At 39.4% G+C, this 21,151-nt stretch overlaps 1 protein-coding gene across 7 annotated transcripts in view; it reads left to right on the forward strand.

Moving 5' to 3' along the window:
* The window catches only part of ATE1 (arginyltransferase 1), a 167,561-nt gene extending 146,815 nt beyond the window's left edge, over positions 1 to 20,746 (forward strand). For all 7 annotated transcript variants that reach the window (XM_078077054.1, XM_078077049.1, XM_078077048.1 and 4 more), the window contains one exon: positions 17,304 to 20,746. In XM_078077054.1, coding sequence (XP_077933180.1) covers positions 17,304 to 17,482 — 179 coding nt within the window. In that variant the 3' untranslated portion in view covers positions 17,483 to 20,746. The remainder of the gene's footprint in view (positions 1 to 17,303) is intronic.
* The last annotated feature ends 405 nt before the right edge of the window (positions 20,747 to 21,151 follow it).

Here is a 21,151-nt window from a genome sequence, read left to right on the forward strand (position 1 = left end):
TTCCAACACTATTTTGAATAAAAATGGTGAGGGTACACATCCTTACCTTATTTCTAATCTTAGGGGGAAAGCATTCATTCTTTATCAAGTTAAGGAAGTCCCCGTGCAATCCTAGTTTTCTAAGAGTTTTTATCATGCCTGGTTGGTTGTTGAATCTGTCAGGTGTATTTTCAGCATCAGTCGATGTGATTATGTAATTGTTTTCTCTAAACTGTTAATGTGGGAGGTTATATTGATTGGCTTCCAAATACTGAATCAGCCTTGCATCCCTAGAATACATGCAGCCGCTGAATCTGTGTTGCTAACATCTTATAAAGCATTTTTGCATCCATATTCATAGGGGGTACTGCTTTACAGTTTTCTTGTGTTTTGTCTGATTTAGGTTCCTTCTCTTTTATTTTCTGAAAGAGATTGTGTAGAATTGGTGTTAATTCTTATTTAAATGTTTGGTAGAATCCTCCAGTGAAACTATTGGGGCCTAGAGATTTCTTTTTTGGGAATTAATTACAAACTCAATTTCTTCACTAGCTGTAGGGCTATTTACATTATCTTTCATATTGGGTGAGCTGTGGCAGTTTATGTTTTTTTGAGATTATTGTCAGAAAGTTTCCTTTATTGCTAGGCTGCCACTTTCCTGGACCTCTGGTTAGAGGGAGGTTTTCTTGTTACCTTTTTTTTTTTTTGTCTCAGTGTCTTGGCTTTTCTGGGTTGCCTGCTCTTGCAGTTTCCCCTCTGGAATACCTGAGGCAGAAAGCAAGCCCAGATGCCCACCACCTTATCGTTCCTCAGGTCTCAGAGTCCCTGCTGGGCTGCCTCTTCTCTCATGTTTCAGTGTCTTCTTAGGTTTGTTGTATAATGTGCAGAGTTTTCTGTCATACGTAGTGGGGCAGTAGGGAGAAGTAGGTTGGAGCGAAGTGGAAGGCCTCCTGTCTTGTCTTAATTAAAAAAAAAGAAAGAGAGAGAGAAAGAAAAGAAAGGAAAGAAAGGAAAAAAGGAAGGAAGAAAGAGTCCAAGAACTATTTTTTTGCTAGTTAGGAGTGTGTAAACTATTACTGTTGTTTCAGCTGTGCATTTCCAGCTATACTGGGAAGAATATTAAACATGCTCCTGGTAGTTAATATGTAGCAAATGAGTAATTGAGAAAATCTGAAGTTAATTTACTAGTAAAAATCAAACCTGATAAAATCTGATCCAAGTTTTGTAAAAGGTTTATTTGTATCACTAATATTACTTACCGTATGAACTTCCAGAGAGATTACAGCAACCAGTTTTAGGTTTAAAAATCCAGAAAACTTTCAAAAGCCTAAAGCTGGACAGTAACAGAGCACTTAGAGCAGATGACACCACTCACCCTTACTCCTCATGTTGTGATGGTCTGTAAACAGATTCTTAAGGAACTATCAACAATCTCTCTCTCTTTTTCTCTCACCTATGTTAATATATTGGTTTTTTTAGTCTCCACAGAGTCACTTTAGCAAATTACAAGTAAAATTAAATGGAAGTCTGCTGACTTCTAATACAAAATTAGTGGATCAGAACATTATTATATAAGATATAAAAAGACACGCAAGGTTACTTTGTAGGTTCTTGCACTGTAGTTAAGGCCCAGCCGAGTTTCACCCTCTCCATTCTGAAGCTTTCATGGGAGCAGAAATGAAAAATGGCCACATGAAGGTGGTAGCATAGGAATTCCCTGCTGCAGCCTTGGTTTTTGTTTTTTTGTTATGGGGTTTTGGGGGTTGGTTTGTTTTTTTGGGGGGTTTGGTAATTCTCTGTCCTAGAGCACTATTTTTAAAGCCAGTTGCAAGAAATTGTTAACATAGCCTTAGATTCATGCACTGGTGTGTTTTAAAGCTCTCCTATATGTCTCACTCCATGATGGGGTATTTCTGTACCATTATCTATGAGCCCCACTCCGAGAGACTCTGATGGCCCCACAGTGTATGCTGAGCATCAGAATTCCCTGAAACTTCCCACATGACTCTAAAATGCAACCAAAGTGGAGAGCCGGTGCACTAGAATTTAGCTTACCATCTGTAATACGTGTTTTCTTTGGGGGACTGGCAGCGCTTTCTTCTGCCTCTGGGACCATTCATTCCGCAGAAGTTTAGATGAGCCCTCGGGGCCAACTTTGCACAGAGGCAGATCCAGGCCTGTGACCAGCACTGCCGAGGGGGACGCTGCCCCGTGCACAGTCCCAGTCAGCTGACTCAGAAGCTCCCTCCTGCTTCCAGGAACACGGCAAGCAGGCATTCCCAATACCCAGCTCTGGCCCACAGCTTCGCACGGTAAAGGCAGCACAGATGTGAGCACTCTCTTTAAATAGAAGCTTCGTGCCCGAAGTGGGAATTCTCGTTGGTGCTAAAAACAGTGGTACTGCCTTTACTGAGATAACAGGCGTAGTAATACTGCTACTCTTAGCATCCATCTTGTGCTGGATGCTTCATACTATTTACTCACCAACACTTCAACTCTGGGTGGCTTCTTCTGGTTTAACAATTTTTTTTACTAGAAACATGATTGGATAATATGCTTGTGATTATTTAAAATACGATGCGGAAAGTGAAAATCCCACAGCATATCCCAGCGCACATGCACATGAGCACACACATCCACACCCCTGGCTCTGCAGAGGTAAGTAAGCGCTGTAGAAATTTGGTAGGAAGGTCTTGGATTCTTTCCTGTGCATATGTTTTTTAATTTCAATTTTTAATTATATCATTTATTTAAACATACAATTTAAAAATATCCTGTGGCTTGTTTTTTACATTAACATTAGGTTATCTTGAAAATCTTTATTACTATATAATGGACTTCCTCATTCTTTTTAAAAATAAACCTTTTTAGAAGAGTTGTAGCTTTACAGAAAAATTGCAAAGATAATGTAGAGCATTCTCCCATGCCCCATACCCAGTTTCCTCTCTTGTCAACATCTTAACATTTTTCTCATTCTTTTTTTTTAATAGACTTTTTTGAAGCAGTTTTAGGTATACAGAAAAGTTGAGCAGAAAGTACAGAGAATTTCCATCCACCCTCCAACTCCCACCTCTCGTTTGCCCTATTATTAACATCTTGCATTAGTGGGATACTTTTGATTACAGTTGATAAGCCAATATTGATCCATTATTATTAACTAAAGTCCACAGTTTAGTGTTTGTTCTTTGTGCTGTACATTATATGAGTTTTGACAAATATATAGTGACATGTATCCTTCATTGCAGTATAGTACAGAATAGTCTCATTGCCCGAAATATCCTCTGTGCTCTTACTTATTCATCCCCCCTTCCGTGCCATCATCCCCGGGCAACCACTTACCTTTTTCCTGTCTCCACAGTTTTGCCCTTTCCAGAATGTCATAGAGTTGGAATCCTACAGTACGTAGTCTTGTCAGATTAGCTTCTTACACTTAGTCATATGCATTTAAAGTTCCTCCATGTCTTTTCATGGCTTGAAAATTCATTTCTTTTCATCACTGAATAATAGTACCACGGTTTGTTTATTCATTCACCCATTGGAGGACATTTTGGCTGCTTCTGTATTTTGGCAGTAATGAATAAAGCTGCTTTAAACATTTATTTGCAGGTTTTCGTGTGGACATAAGTTTTCAGCTCGTTGGGGCACCTGGCTGGCTCAGTCGATAGAGCATGCGACTCTTGATCTTGGTGTTATAAATTTGAGCCCCACGTTGGGTGTAGAGATTATTTAAAAAAAAATAAAATCTTTAAAAAAACTGAAAAAAAAAGGTTTTCAGCTCCTTTGGGGAAATACCGAGAAGTGTAATTATTGGACCATATGGTATAAGTGTGATTACTTATTCTTTCTTAATGGCTGCATACAAAGATACATATTATTGATAATCATTACCCTCATTGATGGACATTTAAGTTTTAAATTTTTTGCTGTTACAAATAATGCTACAACATACTTTTAAATATACATCTTTTGCACACATACTAATATTTCTGCAGGACGCATTCCTAAAAAATTGCTCTGACCAGGACCATGTGAGTTTGCCTTGCCAAAGGCACGTTGTCGACCACAGTCTCCTGCCCTCAGCTGCACTTAGTATTATCACATCTTCCTGAGTCTCAAGAGAAAGATTTAGGCTGGAACCTGAGGATTTGGAGGTCAGACTTAAAGATGGTACCCGAATGAAGTTTCCTAGGGAGAAAGTGTAGAGCGAAAAGAGAGAACCTACAGCAGAATACTGTGTAACTCCCCTCGTCTGATGGTCAGGTAGAGAACTGCCCTGGTGGAAAGAGGAACTGGGGTAAGTGTTGTCAGAAAAGCTGGTGTGGATTTCAGGGAAGAGGACGTGGTCCTCTGAGTTTACACTTTGCTGAGGGAGGTGAAGACTGAAATGTGTTCATTATATTCAAGAACAGTGAGACCTTTGACCTTAGTGAATAGAGCGGACTTGACAGGGCCAAGACTCACATTGAAATAGATTGTGCGGTGAGTGGGAGGTGAAGAACTGGCCGTTAAGTAAATAGCCTTTAAAGAAGGAGAGAAAGTCAAGTGAGATAGCTGGAGGGTAAGCAGAGGCCACGGAGTTTTGTTTCTGCCAGACTTAAGCTTTTGTGAAAGTTAGTAGAAAGGAACTAGTAGAAAAATGGATTACAGGAGATGTAATTTGCAGAGATTGTATACAGATTGGGTTGAGGCCAAGAATGGGGAAGAGGACACATTTCCAGATTGAGACCTTTTGCAAAGAAAAGTGAATTTTGTATTTGCTCTTAAGGTAAAAATACTGTAATTTTGAGTTGAATCTTTTGCCCCTGGAAATTCTCAAAGGTTTTGCTGTTCAAAGGTACTTTTGGAAGGCTCTAGCTCAATTCCAGTTCCTTGGAAGGAATCAGAATTAACCCAATGCCAGGTTCATTTGTTGGAAATGAGTGTTGTGTCTAGCTTTCATTGTAAATGGGTTGGTGACCCACTGGGGTCACATATCAGTGAGGTTACTGATGAGATTACCTCTTATCACAGTAATAACTTCCATGAATTGTCAAATGTGGAATTTAAAGCTATTGATTTAAAAAACTAATTTGTCAAACCAACTGAACATCATAGATCATAAAATGAACTAAGTCAATGTATTTGATAATCAAAATATTATCAGCTATCCATGTTTTGACTTATATTAAACGCAGCATTACCTTTTCCTTTGCCTTTTTTCAGACTTAATAAAAATTAAGATTTTTATTCTTAATCTTGATTGCTGAATTTCCAGGTATTATGATCTCTAACATGTTAGAAGAAACAGAAGCTGAAAATACCTCAAGAGGCTGTAGTGATGGGAATTTGTCAGAACAAAATTTAACAATTAGAAGGTACAAATGTAATGCTTGGGTTTCAAAATACACAAATACAATATGATGAGGCCAAAGAACACAGTTTGGCATTTGTTAATTTTTTATTTTGAAATTTCAAATTTACAGAGAAATTGTAAGACTAATACAGAGAACTTCTGCACACCCTTTACCCAGATTTCCCACTTGTAAATATTGGCCTTCTCATTTCTCCCCCTTTATTCTGTATTTTTTTCTGAACCATTTGAGAATAAGTTGCAGATATATTGCTCCATCACTATTTCAGTGTATATTGTCTGAAAACAAGGATACTTTCCTACATAACCAGCCAGCCAGACCAGGACAGTACCAATGTTATATTACACCATCTAATTCCCACATTACTGGGAAAATTTCCCAGATTTTCCCAGTAATGTCCTTTATGACACAAACATGCATACACACACATACAAACCTACTTTCTGTTTTCCTTCTTTTTTTTTGAATCCAGAGTGCAAGTCAGGATTGTATGCTGCATCTACTGTCCTGTCTCTTCAGTCTCCTTTTGCCTGGAAGAGTTCCTTAGTACATACCCTTGTCTTTCATTACCTGGACATTTTTGAAGCTACAGTCCAATCACTTTGTAGAATATTCCTCAATTTTGTTCCTCAGATGTTTCTTCATAATTAGATGCAGGTTACATAGTTTTGGCAAGAATATCCTAGAACTGATGCTGTGTTCTTACTGCATCATCTGAGGAGGTGCACACTGTCCACCCCTCTCACTGCTGGGCACTTGAATTTATACCACTTGGTAAAGTAATAAATGCCAAGTGTCTCCACTGTAAAATTAGTATTTTGTATAAGTTAATAAGTAATAAATATTTTGTAGGGAGATACTTTGAGACAGTGTAAATATCCTGCTCTGTCAAACTTATGTCTGCTAGTTTTTACATCCACTAATGATGATTCTTGCTTGAATCATTTATTACTGAGATGGCTGCCAAGTGAGAATTTTCTAATTCCATCATTCCTTCTACTTCGGTAGATTGGCATTCTGCTGGAAGAGAGAGCAGTGCCTTCTCCCTGTTCATTTATATCAGTGTGGACTCCTGGAATCCTAGCGTTTTAGTCAATGTATTATAATCCATTGCTCTCATTGTTTATTTTGAATGCTCAGATTGTCTCAGATTTGGCCAGCAGGAACCTTTTCAAGGTGACTCCTGTGTTCTTTTGACATCTCCCCATCATTGTTTGAGTGTGGCACAAAATATTCCAGGCTCATCTTGTACTTTCCCTGGTCCAGCACTGCATTCAGGCTTTTCTCTGAGGAGCTCTCGGTTTCTTTCATGGAGAGTGTATTTGGAAAACAAGATCTGGGCAGTAAGTGTGCTCATCACAGCAGGGGTTTCTTTGCTTCCAAGTCCTCTCAGCAGCCAGATCTAGAATAGATACATGTGTGTGTGCGCACGTGCACAGGAGTGCACACATACACACTTCTATTTTTACATCTGTTTGTCTGTACAGCGTATAAGAACCATGAGTTTCCACCAGTACCTCCAGTTCTGATCCAACACAGTAGAATTTGTTCTAATCTTCTGTCTCTCCCTTCTCTGACAGAGCAATCTAACTCCCATTTTTCTCAATATATGTATTTATGTAACCAGTTCCCTTGCATGTTACTAGTCACTTGACCACACAGGTCAGAGGTGGCCCAGTCCTGCCAGCCCCGAACTTGCCAGACCGCCTCTTTGGCTCCAGCCCAGCCCCTGCACACAGCAGCAGCTGGGCAAACCAGCGTCCCCTTTGTCTTAGAGAAATTCTGTAATGGCATGTTTTGTGTTTTAATTTACATTTCTTTCATTATATTGTCAGTTTTTAAATGTAGCCTTTAGTAGGGTAAACATTGATGGTGAAATAGGAAGTATTTAAGAGAGTATTCAAGGGTCAGAACACATAGAGTTAGGGGCGCCTGGCTGGCTCAGTCAGTGGAGCATGCAACTTTTGATCTCAGGGGTTGTGAGTTTGAACCTCACGTTGGGTGTAGAGATTACTTTAAAAAAAATAAAATCTTAAAACAGAGAAACTTGAGAGAATACCACCCTTATTCATCATCAGAAGAGGGTTATTTATTAGCATTTTACTTACGATAACAGTATTAAGTCCTGCTGGCAGTGTGCTGAGGCAGGAGGTAAAGTTGGTGTGATTTTTTCCCACAGTTGACTAAGGGCCTGGTATCATCCTGTTTTCTTCAGGTGACCTTTTTCTGTGAATCAGGAGTTATTTTTAGTTACCATCATGTGACAAGTTTAACAAAATCACATAGTTTTTTTTCCTTAGAAAAATATTTCACTAACGCAATTAGGCAAGAAAATGAAATAAAAGGCATCCAGATTGGAAAGGAGGAAGTAAAACTATTTTTATTTGCAAATGACATGATCTTGTATATAGAAAATCCTAAAGAATGTACTAAGAAACCATCAGAACTAATAAATGAGTCCACCAAGATTGCTGGATGAAAAATCAGCACACATACCAGAGGGGAGGTGGGTGGGGGACAGGAGAAATAGATGATTGGGATTAAGGAGGGCACTTGTCATGATGAGCACCGGGGGATGTATGGAACTGTTGAATCACTGTATTGTTCACCTGAAATTAATACTACACTGTATGTTAACTAGCTGGAGTTTAAATAAAACTTTAAAAAATCACACCAAGTCAGTTTTATTTCTATACACTTGCAGTGAACAACCTAAAAATGAAATTAAGTAAACTGTTTCATTTATAATAGCATCGAAAAGATAGAATTACTGTTAGGAATAAATTTAACAGAGAAGTATAAAACTCACCATCTGAAAAATACAAAATATTGTTGAAAGAAATTACAGAAGACCTAAGTAAATGGAAAAACATCCCATGTTTATGGATTGGAGGACTTAATATTGGTGAAATGGCAGTAGTCCTCAAACTGATCTACAGATTAAATGCAATCCCTATTAAAATAACAGCTGGTTTCTGTGCAGAAATTGACAGTTGATCCTAAAATTCACATGAAAATTAAAGGAACCCAGAATAGCCAAACAATCTTAAAGAAGAAAGTTAAAATTGTATGGTTGTCTCATATAGACAAACATATATGTATCCGTGGACTAGAATTGAGAGTCCAGAAATTAACTGTCATATTTATGGTCAGTTGATTTTCAAAAATGATACCAAGACAATTCAGTGGGAGAAGAAGAACCTTTTCAACAAATGGTCCTGGATCAACTGGATATCCACACACAAAAGAATGAAATTGGTTCCCTATCTCACAGTGTATATAAAAATTAACTCAAAATGGAAGAGCTAAAACCAAAAAACTCTTAGAAAAAAATAGGAGTAAATCTTCTTAACCATGGATTAGGCATGATTTCTTAAATATGACACCCAAAGGACAAGCAACAAAAAGAAAAAAATTAATAAATTAGGCTTCATTAAAATTTAAAAATTTTCATACTTCCTGAGACACCATCAACAAAGTAAAGAGACAATCCATACAACAGGAGGATGTATTTGCATATCATATATCTGATAAGGATCTAGTATCCAGAATATATAAACAACTCTTACAACTCAATAAAAAGCTCAGTTTCAAGTGGGCAAATGATGCGAATATACATGTCTCCAAAGAAGATATATGAATGGCCAGCAAGCACGTGGAAAGAAACTCAGCATCTTTAGCCATCAGGAAAATGCAAACTAAAACCACAGTAAGATAATATGTCATTCCCACTCAGAGTTGCTTTAGTCAAAAAGACAGGTAATACCAAGTGTTGATGTGAAAAAACTGGAACTTTTATACACTGCGGATCGAATGTAAAACAGTGCAGCCGCTTTGGAAAATGGGCTTGCATTTTTTCAGTAGGTTCAACATAGAGTTATCATTGACCCAACAGTTTCACTCCTAGGTATATATTGAAGAGAAGTGAAAACACACAAAAACTTTGACATGAATGTTCATAATGTTATTCATAATAGTCTGAAAGCATAAGTAACCCATATGTCCATCAACAGAATAAGTAAAAAGCGCTGTGTCGGTACCATGGCATATTATTTGGCAATAAAAAGGAATGAAGTGCTAATTCATGTTGCAGTATGGATGGACCTTGAAAACACTTCGTGCAGTGAAAGAAATAAGTCACAAGAGATTGCGTATGGAGAGAGAAAATAGACTGGTTTTGCCTGGTGCTAGGGAAGTTGAGGGGGATGGGGAGTGACTGTTAATAGATACGGGGTTCCTTTCTGGGATGCCGAAAATGCTCAACGCCAGATGGTGGTGAGGGCTGCGCAGATCTGAATACACTAAAGACCATTGAATCATACACTTCAAGTGGATGAATTGTGTGGTCGGGGAATTATATCTCAATAAAGCTGTTACTAAATGGTGTTTTATGTAAGCTAAGTTTAGGTTTGTTTTCATTTTGTCCGAAAGAATATTCCAAGTGAAATGACTGGCAACATTATTCCTTATGGATGATGAAAATGTGTAATTCTCCCTGATTGCTCTTGGATTCCCAAAGCAATTTTTTGAGCCTCCCACCAAGTGGACTTGAAGAATTAGCTGACTGAGCTGAGTTCATTTCTGTCACATGTACTATGCGTCCCCCTGCCAAGCCCTTTGCTCCCCAGACTGAAATATTCCTTTGACAGATTCTCCCCACCCTCCTCCACAGTGATTGAAACATTTGTTCATACCTCCTGTCACTCAAAAATATTCTGAATCATATTTGATTTTGAACTTTCCAGAGTTGAGTTTGGTTTCAGAGTTGAGTTCTATCATGCCTCTCTTCACAGTTTCACATTCTTCTGTTATGTCACAATTTTACCCAACTGTATTTAGCTTCATTCACATCACCAGGTCTGCCCCTGTACCACCTTATTCATGAGAAACTGTAGAGTATGTACCTTTTCATCTTTACGTAGTAATGCTGTAGCAGTAAATAATGAAGTTAAGAAAATACTGTTTTCATCATTTTCTGAAAAGCCTAGACATTATAAGAATAATGAATGAGTTAAATCCCCATAAGAAGTAAAGCTTTGATCTCTAGATTCTTTTCCTTAGAAAGCACCTGTGATGCGCAGTTCATCTCCTGTGAATAAAAATCAAGCAGTCGTTCCCCATCATGATGAGTTTTCCTTGAAGATTAAAACACCATTGATTTAACAGCATATTTGTATTGTCATCGATCAAATGCTCAACTCAGAGAGTTTGCAGGATTGCCTTTGGTTTTTAGTTTATGAAATTGTGACACATTAGAGAAAGAAAAGGTAGAAGAGGTCCTTGTTGGCACACATTTCCAAGACCTCCCAGTAGGCTGGCAGTTACCCTTGGATGAGATGGCAAGTGGTCTTTAATCTCAGAATGGCTTGTTTCTCCAGTCTCTTTGGGGTCCCCTCAAGAAGAGGCCTGTTGTGCTGTATGGATTGAGCTACATAGATTTTTGTCTACAAGCACTGATGGCATTTATCAGGCAGGCGATTCAAGGTGATCACAAAAGGTTTTGTGAGGATTGGGATGCATTTTTTTTTTTTTTTTACTTTAGTAAATAAATCATAACTTAATTTGCTGTTTTAAGTATCTGGCAGGATTTTTCTTGTTTAGGTTTTAAATTGGTTTTAATAAATGTGCTAGGAATCAGAATTAGCCATCATTGCAAATGTAACTATTGATAATAACACTGCAGATTATTAAGCCCAGAAGCGAATTGTATTTTGCTATAATGATAATCAGTTTCTGAAGATTTGTGTTTTTTGTTTTTTTTTTTTAACAATTAAGACTTTTTTATTTTATTTTTTTAGAGAGAGGGAGAAGGTGCACCTGAGCGGGGGTGGGGGGGCAGGTGGAGAGGCAGAGCATCTTAAGCAGACTCCCTTAGTGTGGAGCCTGATGTGGGGCTCCCATGTCATGACCCTGAGCCGAAATCAAGAGTCAGACACTTAACCCACTGAGCCGCCCAGGCGCCGCAGTTTCTGAAGTTTAATACAGTATACCCTTTGAAAGGGTGATTGATTTGACTTTGTGGCCTTAATTTAAGGTATGGGTAGAATGTGATCCAAAACTCCTCTAATATTAATGCGTCTTCTGAAACTGTTAAGAACCGGTAATGTGGATGGAAGTTTGGTGAGACAGGGAGAAGGTGGGAGAGAAAGGGTTCTGTGTGGGGGCTGACATCACTCTATTTGTTTATTTCTAGATTATTTGAGTTTTTACAAGTATTACTTTTATGATTAAAAAATATAAAATTTAAGAATGAATGTGCTTATTATTGAGTATTTGGTAATTTTGTTGACTAATTCCCAGAAAATTCGTTGAGTTAGTTCAAGTTATTGAAATGTCAAGTTTTGAAAAATTTATAAAAGTGTATCTTTCCTTTGTTTCTCTTACTCTATGTCTTGTGGCTCTGCATCCCCTTTTTCTGGCAGTTTTAGTCATATCTTTGGGTAGGCAGAATTCTAGTTTACATTTCAAGTTTGACTTGCAATTTAAGTCTTTTTAGGTGGGGAAAGAAATGCATTAGTGCTACTTCTAATCTGTATGATGTTTTAATGTCTTTTTTATGGTCAGAGTGTTTTAATGGGGAAACTAAAGAATTGAGGCAATTAAGAAAAGTAATTTGTATTTCAGTAATTTAATAAAAAGCTTCGGATAAGTGAATTGGTGATAGAGTCAGTGCTGTGTTAAACAACAATGACAATAACACCAACCGGACGGACTTCCGAAGTGTTTGAACACCAAGACCAACTATATTTGCATCTCCAAATAATTTGGATATGTTAACACTGAAGAGAATGAGGAGAGGATTTTGAAATTCATTATTACCTAAATTACATATGATGTTAAAAAGTGAATAGCTGTGGGCACCTGGGTGGCTCAGCGGTTAAGCGTCTGCCTTCGGGCTCAGGTCATGATCCCAGTGTCCTGGATTCGAGCCCCTCATCAGGCTCCCTGCTCAGTGGAGAGCCTGCTTCTCCCTCTCCCTCTGCTGCTCCCCCTGCTTGTGCTCTGTCTCTCTCTGTCAAATAAATAAATAAAATCTTAAAAAAAAAAAAGTGAATAATAGCTGGTCAATACCTACTTTTTAAGTGTATTATGCATTTGATTACTTTGACTCAGAACAAGGCCTCAGAAGTATTTGGAGTAAAAAGAACTAGCGAACTTGATTGATTTCTGTGCTATAAGCCTCTCTAAAAATGCTATAAATTAATTTAGAAGCTTTATGAAAATTAATTAGATATATGTGTTTAACAGTAGATGCAGCGGCATGGCATCACAAGCCAACTTGGAATTCAGTAGTTGAAGCTTGCATATTTGTAGTCTTTCTCCCAAATTTGACTTGCATATAATTGAAAACTCTTCCTGTAATCTTAATAAAGAGAAATGAAATCTATATTTTGACAAACAAAACAATATACAATTTCCTACTCTTTTAGAGGAGCACTTTAGAATAGTTGCTGTAAATTCTGCATAATGGTGGTCTTTTTCCTAATCTTCTGTTTTTATTTTTATAAGCCATATTAGCAAAGAATAAAAATTAGAGAGTGGCATTTCGTTCTAGATAAGATGATGGCATATCAGGTCTTAACATTTTTATTTGCTAGAGTGTTCCAGTTTGATTCTTGAAGTATGTTTGTCCTAAAATATTTTAGGATAAAGGTTTAAACGGTTACACATCATTCTGTAAAGTTAAATATAGATATGATGTGGGGCCATGCATGAATGGTCAAGAAAGAATTCTTGAGATTTTTTCGGTGCAAAAAGGTGCTTTTATTACAGCACCGGGAAAGGACTCGTGGGCAGAAAGAGGTGCATGTTTGCTGAATGAAGCTGGTGGTTATATGCTTAGTGCTCAAGGGGAGGGGATGTGCAGGGAGTATTAGATCATAAACATCTGTGAATTTCTACTCATAAAACTACTTCTGCAAGATTTCTCTGGTGCTTATCATTCAGCTTGATGTTAACTATCGGTGGGATGTACAGGCAGTCCTGAGACCCTTGAAGAATGTAGCAACCGGCATGTATTTGATCCTTATCAGAACTCTGCAGGCTGTCGGTCAGCCTTCTGGGCCAAAGGTGAACATTTTTCTGCTGCTGTCTCTCATCAGACATACTTTAAAATTCCAGTTTAAAAAATTCAAAGGTAAAGATTTAGAAGATTTTGTACAGTTTTGCCAGTGTTCTTCTCCTTTGCTGCTCTCAGTGACTTTACCAGTTTTCTATTTGTATTAGACTGTAAACGTACTTGAACCTACCTTTTTCTTGCTACATTTATACTCAGGTGATGTGACTTAGTTGTCTGTGTTGCAGTGTGTGGACATTAAAATGCCTGAAATTGACATCAGGAACCAGGTTGTTGCCCTTTTCCTTTGTCACTTACCCTAGTTAAGGGGTGTGGAGACCTAGTAAATGCGAAATATTTCATTGTGTTAAAGTATGTGGATTTTCTGCTTCAGCTGGACAGAGTAATTTGTTAAAAACACGTATTTTGAAGTTGGTATAGTCAGCCAGCGTACCACAACCACTTGGGGTGCTTACAACAGAGAACATTTAATGCAGGAATTGGTGATAACAGAGAGTGGTGCTGCTGAGAGCTGGGCAAGGCACAGAGTGACCCAGAGATGAGTGATAGCTGGAAGCCACCGCCACTCCTGGGCTACTCCTGGACCACCCCTGAGCCACCCCTGAGCCACGCCAGGGCTACCAATAGAAGCTGGAACCTTGACCACTTTAAGAGTAGTAGCTGGAGGGGTGCCTGGGTGGCTCAGATGGTTGGGCGTCTGCCTTCGGCTCGGGTCATGATCCCGGAGTCCTGGGATTGAGCCCCGCATCGGGCTCCCTGCTCTGCGGGAAGCCTGCTTCTCCCTCTCCCACTCCCCCTGCTTGTGTTCCCTCTCTCGCTGTGTCTCTCTCTGTTAAATAAATAAATAAAGTCTTTAAAAAAAAAAAAAAAAAATTAGTAGCTGGAGCTCCTGCCAAAAAGTAGAGCCAAGGAAGAAAGACGAAAGGTTTTGGGAAGAAACCCTGGCTCCGTCTCCCCTGGCTCCAGCCTCCTGCAGCGCAGAGCCAAGTGGTAGAAGCAGGGAGGCTAGACCGGCCCGGGCGTGGCGCTGGAGATAAATCAGTAGTGAGGGGTTGGATCCCTGTTCCTCCAGATGCTGTCCCCCTGCCCCTTGATCTCCCTTGAATGTGTCCTGGGTAAAGTGAAAATCTAAAACTACACCCGCACTCGGTTCTGAGGGCATGAGGGCCCTCTGGCTGGCATCCTTGGTGACCCCTTTCCCTTCACGTCTGCATGCCTTCCCAAGTGGGGTTCTAAGTGGACCAACGTGGCCTTCTCTGACAACGGAGAATTTCTTTGGGGGTAATAGTACATGATTAGCTTGTATCTCTCTCTAACAAATTTCTAAACAGGTGTACAGTGCAGTCAGTTTTGGAATGCCCTCACTTTATCACTTTCTGATGATTGAGATCAGCTAGCCTATGACATGAGTCCATAAAATGGGATGTCTCTTTCTCTTTTAGATATTGGAAAAATAGTGTGACTTCTGTCTCTTCTGAAACTAATCTTGCATGATTAATCCAGACTAATTAATGAATACCCAGTAGAGGAAACAGCATCAGTTGAGGAAGAATAAACATTTAATTGTTGCTTCCATTACACAATAAAAAGGGATGTAATCCAATTCAAATGTTCAAACACATAGAGCCTTCTGTGAGGTGCCCAATAAAATGTTGAATTTATAGCGACTCTGTTGTGAAAGCTGTTATGTTTATGATTTGACTTGAAGAAGTTTATAGCTGAAAGACCCTGAGAAATCTTCTAAAAGAATCCTTTTGTTGAAAAGGAAACTAGCATTCCCACTTTTCATTTTCAGAAGACCCAAATTAATTTAAAAATGCCTAAATCAACCTTAAAAACAACTTTTTAAAATTATAAAAGCCTTGTGCCAATTATAGAAAATCCAAAAAATGGTGAGAGTATGTGTATGTGTGTGTGTATGTTTCCCATGACGTGAAAGCCTCCAGAGATAGACTAATTCATTCATTCAGCAAATATGTACGGAGCACCTACTGTCAGGCATTGTACTAGACACCGGGGAAATATTAGTGGGCAGAGCAGTCACAGTTTTTCATTTAATTTGAATTCTCATAGAACTTTCTAGTGGAAAAGGAAACAGACAATAATTATGTATGTCAGGTGGTAGTCCGTGCCATGAAGGGAGTTAAGGAGAGCGGGAATGCTGTTTTATAGAGTCAGGGAAGGCCCTCTGAGGAGCCAACATTTGAAGTCATCTGATGAAGCAAGAGGGCGAGCCATGTTTTTTCCTGGAGGAAAGAGGGGTCTTTCTAGGCAAAGGGAATGGAGAGAAGTATTGTAAAAAGGTTGATGCATGTTTGTTCAGATTTTTTCTGTGCATATACTAGGCTTATAAAGAACAGTAGCTTACACTGTACCTCCGGTTTTTTCACTTTACAATCTACCTTCCTTTGTCTTTAATAGCTGTGTAGCATTTTATTATATGCATATACCTTATTTGACCAGTTCTCCATGGTGAACATTTGCGTTGTTTCTAGGTTCTCGGTACTGCTGAGAGTGTGGCTATAAACATCTTTATGCACATATATAAATACTGTTGCGTGTGTTTTTCTACAACAGTGGTTCTCAACCCACCTTTTTTTAAAATTATTTTTTAAAGATTTTATCTATTCATTTATTTTAGAGAGAGAGTGAGTGGGGGTAGGAGGGAGAGGGAGGGGGAAAGAATCTCAAGAAGACTCTGTGCTGATCCCAACGAAGGGGCTTGATTTCACGACCCTGAGATCATGACCTGAGCCAAAACCAAGAGCTGGGAGTTCAACCGACTGAGCCACCCAGGTGCCCCAACTCAACCCACTTTAAAGGGCTTAAGAAAATACAGATGCTCAGGTTTTATTCAGACCACTTTCTAAATCAGGATGTCTGGAGGTGGGATCCAGGACTTTTTTGGTATTTTTAAAAAGTTCCTTGGATGACTCCAGTATGTGGTCAGGGTTGAGAACCGCAGCTGTGGGATGATTCTTAGAAGTGGCCTGGCTGAGTCAGTGATAGAGACATGGTCCATTTTAGTTGATAGTGCAAAGTTGTTCCCTGTATTAGAATTAGGAGCAACTGCCAATAGCAGAAACCTAAAGTAAATTGGCTTAAACAAGATAGTTTCTTTTTTCTATGAAATTCTTTACATAGGTAGTCCAGGGCTGGTACGGTAGTTTTATTATGCGGAGTCCTCAGGTACCCGGGTTCCTTCTGGCTTTTGTGTTTTCTGACCTAAGGGAAATCTAATCTCAGGCGAGGGGGGGAGGGTTGGTTAACGCTCCTGCCGTGACGTTCATGTTGCAGGCAGCACAGTGAAGGAAGGGTTGAAGGGCACAGACCAGCTGTTCTCTTAAAAGATGCCTAGAAACTTCCAAAGAACACTTCTGCTTGGTTTTGTTTATCTGCAAAAAGAGGAGAAGGGAGAGCCGCAGCCGCTAGGCGTCCCTGCCCCGTCCCCCCGGAGAGCTGTAAGCGTCTGCCCTCTGCCCCCAGAACCTGCCCCCAGTGCCAGGACCTGCTTGGCTCGAGTCCGCCCAGGCCACTGCCTTACGGCTTTGTCACAGGGATGAAAACCTCGGACAGTACATCGGCTTGGGGGGGAGGCAAAATCAACGCAGTTCAGACTCAGGAAAGACGGTTATAAACTTGACCATGAGGAGAAAATAATGTGTTGAAGACCCGTTCTTTAATTGCGTACAGTTCTCTTCTGATGTTTTAGCTCTCTCAGGGGAGGGAATCTCTTCCCTGTCGGCAGGGTATTACTTATGAACATCCTCGTTGGAACATACTGCTCAAGGAGGACCTCTTCGTGCGTCATTATTATTCGAATTAAATATTGTTACACTCGGATATAAAAAGTAGTTTGACCTGTGACTTTTTTTAATGACTTTTCTTTGTCCTTGCAGTGGACGAAGGTCGCAGTAAGGAGCCTGACCGTTTGCAGGTGTTCCACAAGAAAGCCATAATGCCTTACGGCGTTTATAAGAAACAGCAGAAGGACCCGAGCGAGGAGGCCGCCGTGCTGCAGTACGCGGGGCTGGTGGGGCAGGCGTGCTCCGAGCGGATGCTGCTGCTGCGGACCTGAGGCCGTCCGCGCCCCTCACCCCCTCACCCCTCACCCCTGCGCCCCCGCGCCCCAGGGAGGCTCCCGGCCTGCCCACAGAGGGGCGTTTTTTATTTTGACTCTCTGTGGCTTTTCTAGAATATTTTGTGGCAATGTATTTGTGAGAATCTCCTGGTTAATATAAAGATTTTAAAAATAGGTTGTGACCTAGCCTCCTCCTGGGGGTTTATCATTTTGGAAGTTTGTTTTATGAACAAGCTACGGTATAAACTCCTTGTGTTAATATTTTGGAGAGTAAAATGAATAAATGGATCTTAAGTCATTTAAATCACCATCGTGCTTTTTTTGTCAAAGAAATTACAGCAGACTTTTCTCAGATCCATTTAAGACATTAGTTTGTGCTCCAAGACTGGAAGGCTGGGGGAGAAGGTGGGGAGTCGGTTTTCTCTCTTGGAAAACGTCTTCTCAAGAGAACGGAACTGTTGTTCCTCAGTGTTCAATATTACTGCCGAATGTTACGTAGTTAATAGAAAACCCAGAGAAAGAAAATACAAACCTTAAAGAAAGGACGTCGTGTGAACGTCAGATGTTCGTTTACCCAGGACGGCCTCCGTCATGTCTGTTGTCTCGGCACGCTTGTTTTTCCTAGTATAATTATTACTCTCAAATAACCTTACTCTCAAAAGTATCCCAGTTGGACAACAAAATATGTGATTACCCTAGTTGTATATATATTATTTGTTCTGTTTCTAAAAATCTCAGAAATGGAGGTTTTTGTAGGTTTTGTTTTGGTTTTTGGTTTTTTGGTTTTGTTTTTTAGAAAAATGTTGGCTCCTGCCTTGACCTAAGACCCATCAGAAGTAACTATACACACTCCTTAGAACTCAGGACACTTGTCTTTGGTTATTGATTAAAAATTAGTTAATATCTGACTACTTTTATAGCTGTGCAACAAATCATGTTTAATGAAGCGTAGGAATCATTTTGACCTGTGTTCCAGGGCAAGAGGTGGAGCAATCGGTTTCTTGCTCTTTGATTTGGGAGTCAGCACATGCTAGCTCCTTGTCCTCTCACTTTCTTTTGGCCCCTCACCCAGTCAGCAAATGTCCCTTGTCCACCCCCGTCAAGGTGGCGGGCCCTGTGCTAGGAGGAAGGACACTCAGCATATTGGTTCACAGAACGGAGCTGTGTTGGAGACGATAATGACAGAGGAGGGTTAGTTTCCTGTGCTCTTTCTCAGCTGACCCCCATCTTCTGTGTCAGCAGCTTGGCCATGGAGTTCATTCCATTGCCCATTTTGCCTGTTTTCTATTGATCTTTTTTAAAAACCATATTGTAAAACGTAGTACTTTGAAACCCACTACTGGTTTTAAACTTTTCTCCTAAAGGCACTGAATTTGGATAAGACATTAGAAAATAATTTCAGTTAGCTAAAAGAGGGATCATAAAACAATGATTTTAAAAATCACATGTCTAGAAATTCAACATCCAAATAAACTGTGTATTTATTCATTCAGACGGGGTGTGTCTGTGTGTGTGTGTGTGTGTGTGTGTGTGTAACACCTTCCGTATGCAGGTATTTTGCCAACTGAGGATAGAGGAGTGAGGAAAGCCATTTTCTCTGATTGTGTGGATTTGGCATTCTTCTGGGATTTTGTTCTTCAAAATAGCCTCCCAAGAGTATTTGATAGGCTCTTGTTTGGAACTGCCTTCAGAACCTACAGAACTTTTTTTTCTTTTTTCCTCTAAAATGAAGATAGCTTAATGTTTTTAGGTTTACAAAATGGTACTCACTATAAGCAATTCAAACATTAATAAAACTATAAATATAATCTGAAATTCTACCATACCGGAGAAAGAGAGAACTGTTATATATCTACACACATACATACATAATTTGAATATAAATAGAATTAGGCTCTACACACTGCTTTGTGGACATGCCTGAATTTTGAAAGAAGTTTCGAAGTAGGACTTCGGAAGTGTTGTGAGTAATCTGAGTCCTAGGAAAGTCAGTGGGTTGGGTTGGATCTTGGTGCCCTTGGCGTTGGAATGTTCACTTTGCTGCCATCTGCATCACACCCACTCTTACGTCCGTGATTGGCGGGTAGAGCAGGAGCCCTGAAGATCACAACCCTTGAGTATCCCATGAAGGGAAAACCTGACTCTTCCATCGTACCACGACTCTGGTTTCCTCCTGCGGAATTCAGTTAGGGTTCCTTCAGAGGAAAGTGATCGATCACATCCTTGTCTGGGAACCGGGGTGCTGCCCCTGAGGGCAGCATTCAAAGTTGGCTGCAGTGAACCGCCAGAGAGAACTGGGCACGGAGATTCTTCTGCTCGGTTGCTGTATTCATGTGCTGCTCTTTTGGGAATAGATAGTGTATTGATCCTAATGAGTTAATTATTTGTTCTTTTGCGCCCTGGCTGAGTATTAATAGCGTGCTAGAAAAGGACAGCAAGGCAAGTGACCCGGCTTTGCCAGTCGACGGTGCAGTCTAGCTGAGAAATCTGGTTTTATGTTCATGGCTTTCATCCAAAGAAAGACACTCGAGAACCTTTCAAAGACAGTTTCTATGTTTTCAAGGCTGGAAGCTGCGCATTTACCCTCTTAGAGTTGTAGTTCCTTCATGGATGCAGGTAAATTCACACCTGCCTCCTCGTCTCAGGAGCAGAAATGTAATCGAGGTTTTCCACACTGCCGTCTTTATTTAAATTCTTCCAGTTCTGTGAGATTTTTTTGTTATTTTTTAAAAATGTAATCTGAGCACTTTTTTTAATATTCTATAAAAGAGGCTATTACCAAATGAATATATTATTCATTTGATTAAAAATTAGATAAGAAATTATTACGGTTTATCTTTGCTTTCAGACAACGTATCCTATTTTTTATCCATTTTGCAAAATACCTCTTGTGTGTGGTTTCTTAACATAGCAGAACCTATTATGTAAATGAACCTTTTCAGATATCTGAGCAGTATGTGGTTTGATTTTATAGGCTTTATACTATTTCAGTGTGAATAAAAATGAGAAGGAATATGATGACCAGTTATCTAGAAAGTGTTGGTGGTTTCTAACTTTAAAGAAAAGAAGGAAGTGAAATGGAAACATAATGTTTGATCTAGAAGTTATTCAAACGTGTATTCTTTTCCAAAAGAAAACCAGTGACTGTAAAACAAAACAAGTCTGATTGCATGTGATTTTTTTTGCTCTCGTGTATGCCTTTTGAACAGTCCATTTGATAAATCTTGAATGAAAAAAAATAATAAAGCTGTTTCTATCTGCCGTGGCTCTTGCTGGTCAATACTTAGAAGACGTATGTTTCCTTACTTTTCGGTTTTTTTAACTACATTTTACCTGTAGTGAATATGCAGAAAACAGAGGTAAAACATTGGCTGTATGAATCATAATATCTCACTTACAGTAATTATGGGAATTCCAGATCATTTGGTTACCTAAATCAAAGCATGGTGGATTCCTTTCCCAGGGATAAATAAAAATAAAATAAATCTCACTTTAAGCAAAACATCTGGATTTCACATGAGAAATTAGGAAATAGACATTCTTTTACCCACGGGGATTAGGCATGGGATTTATGTAGCAAACGCAAATATAATTTCTCTTAAAAAGCTTAGTTTACAGAGAAATTCTCATAAATATAAAGCAAAGTATAATCATTCATAATAGTAC

Source organism: Halichoerus grypus, chromosome 7, assembly GCF_964656455.1.
Source record: "Halichoerus grypus chromosome 7, mHalGry1.hap1.1, whole genome shotgun sequence".
NCBI lineage: Eukaryota > Metazoa > Chordata > Mammalia > Carnivora > Phocidae > Halichoerus > Halichoerus grypus.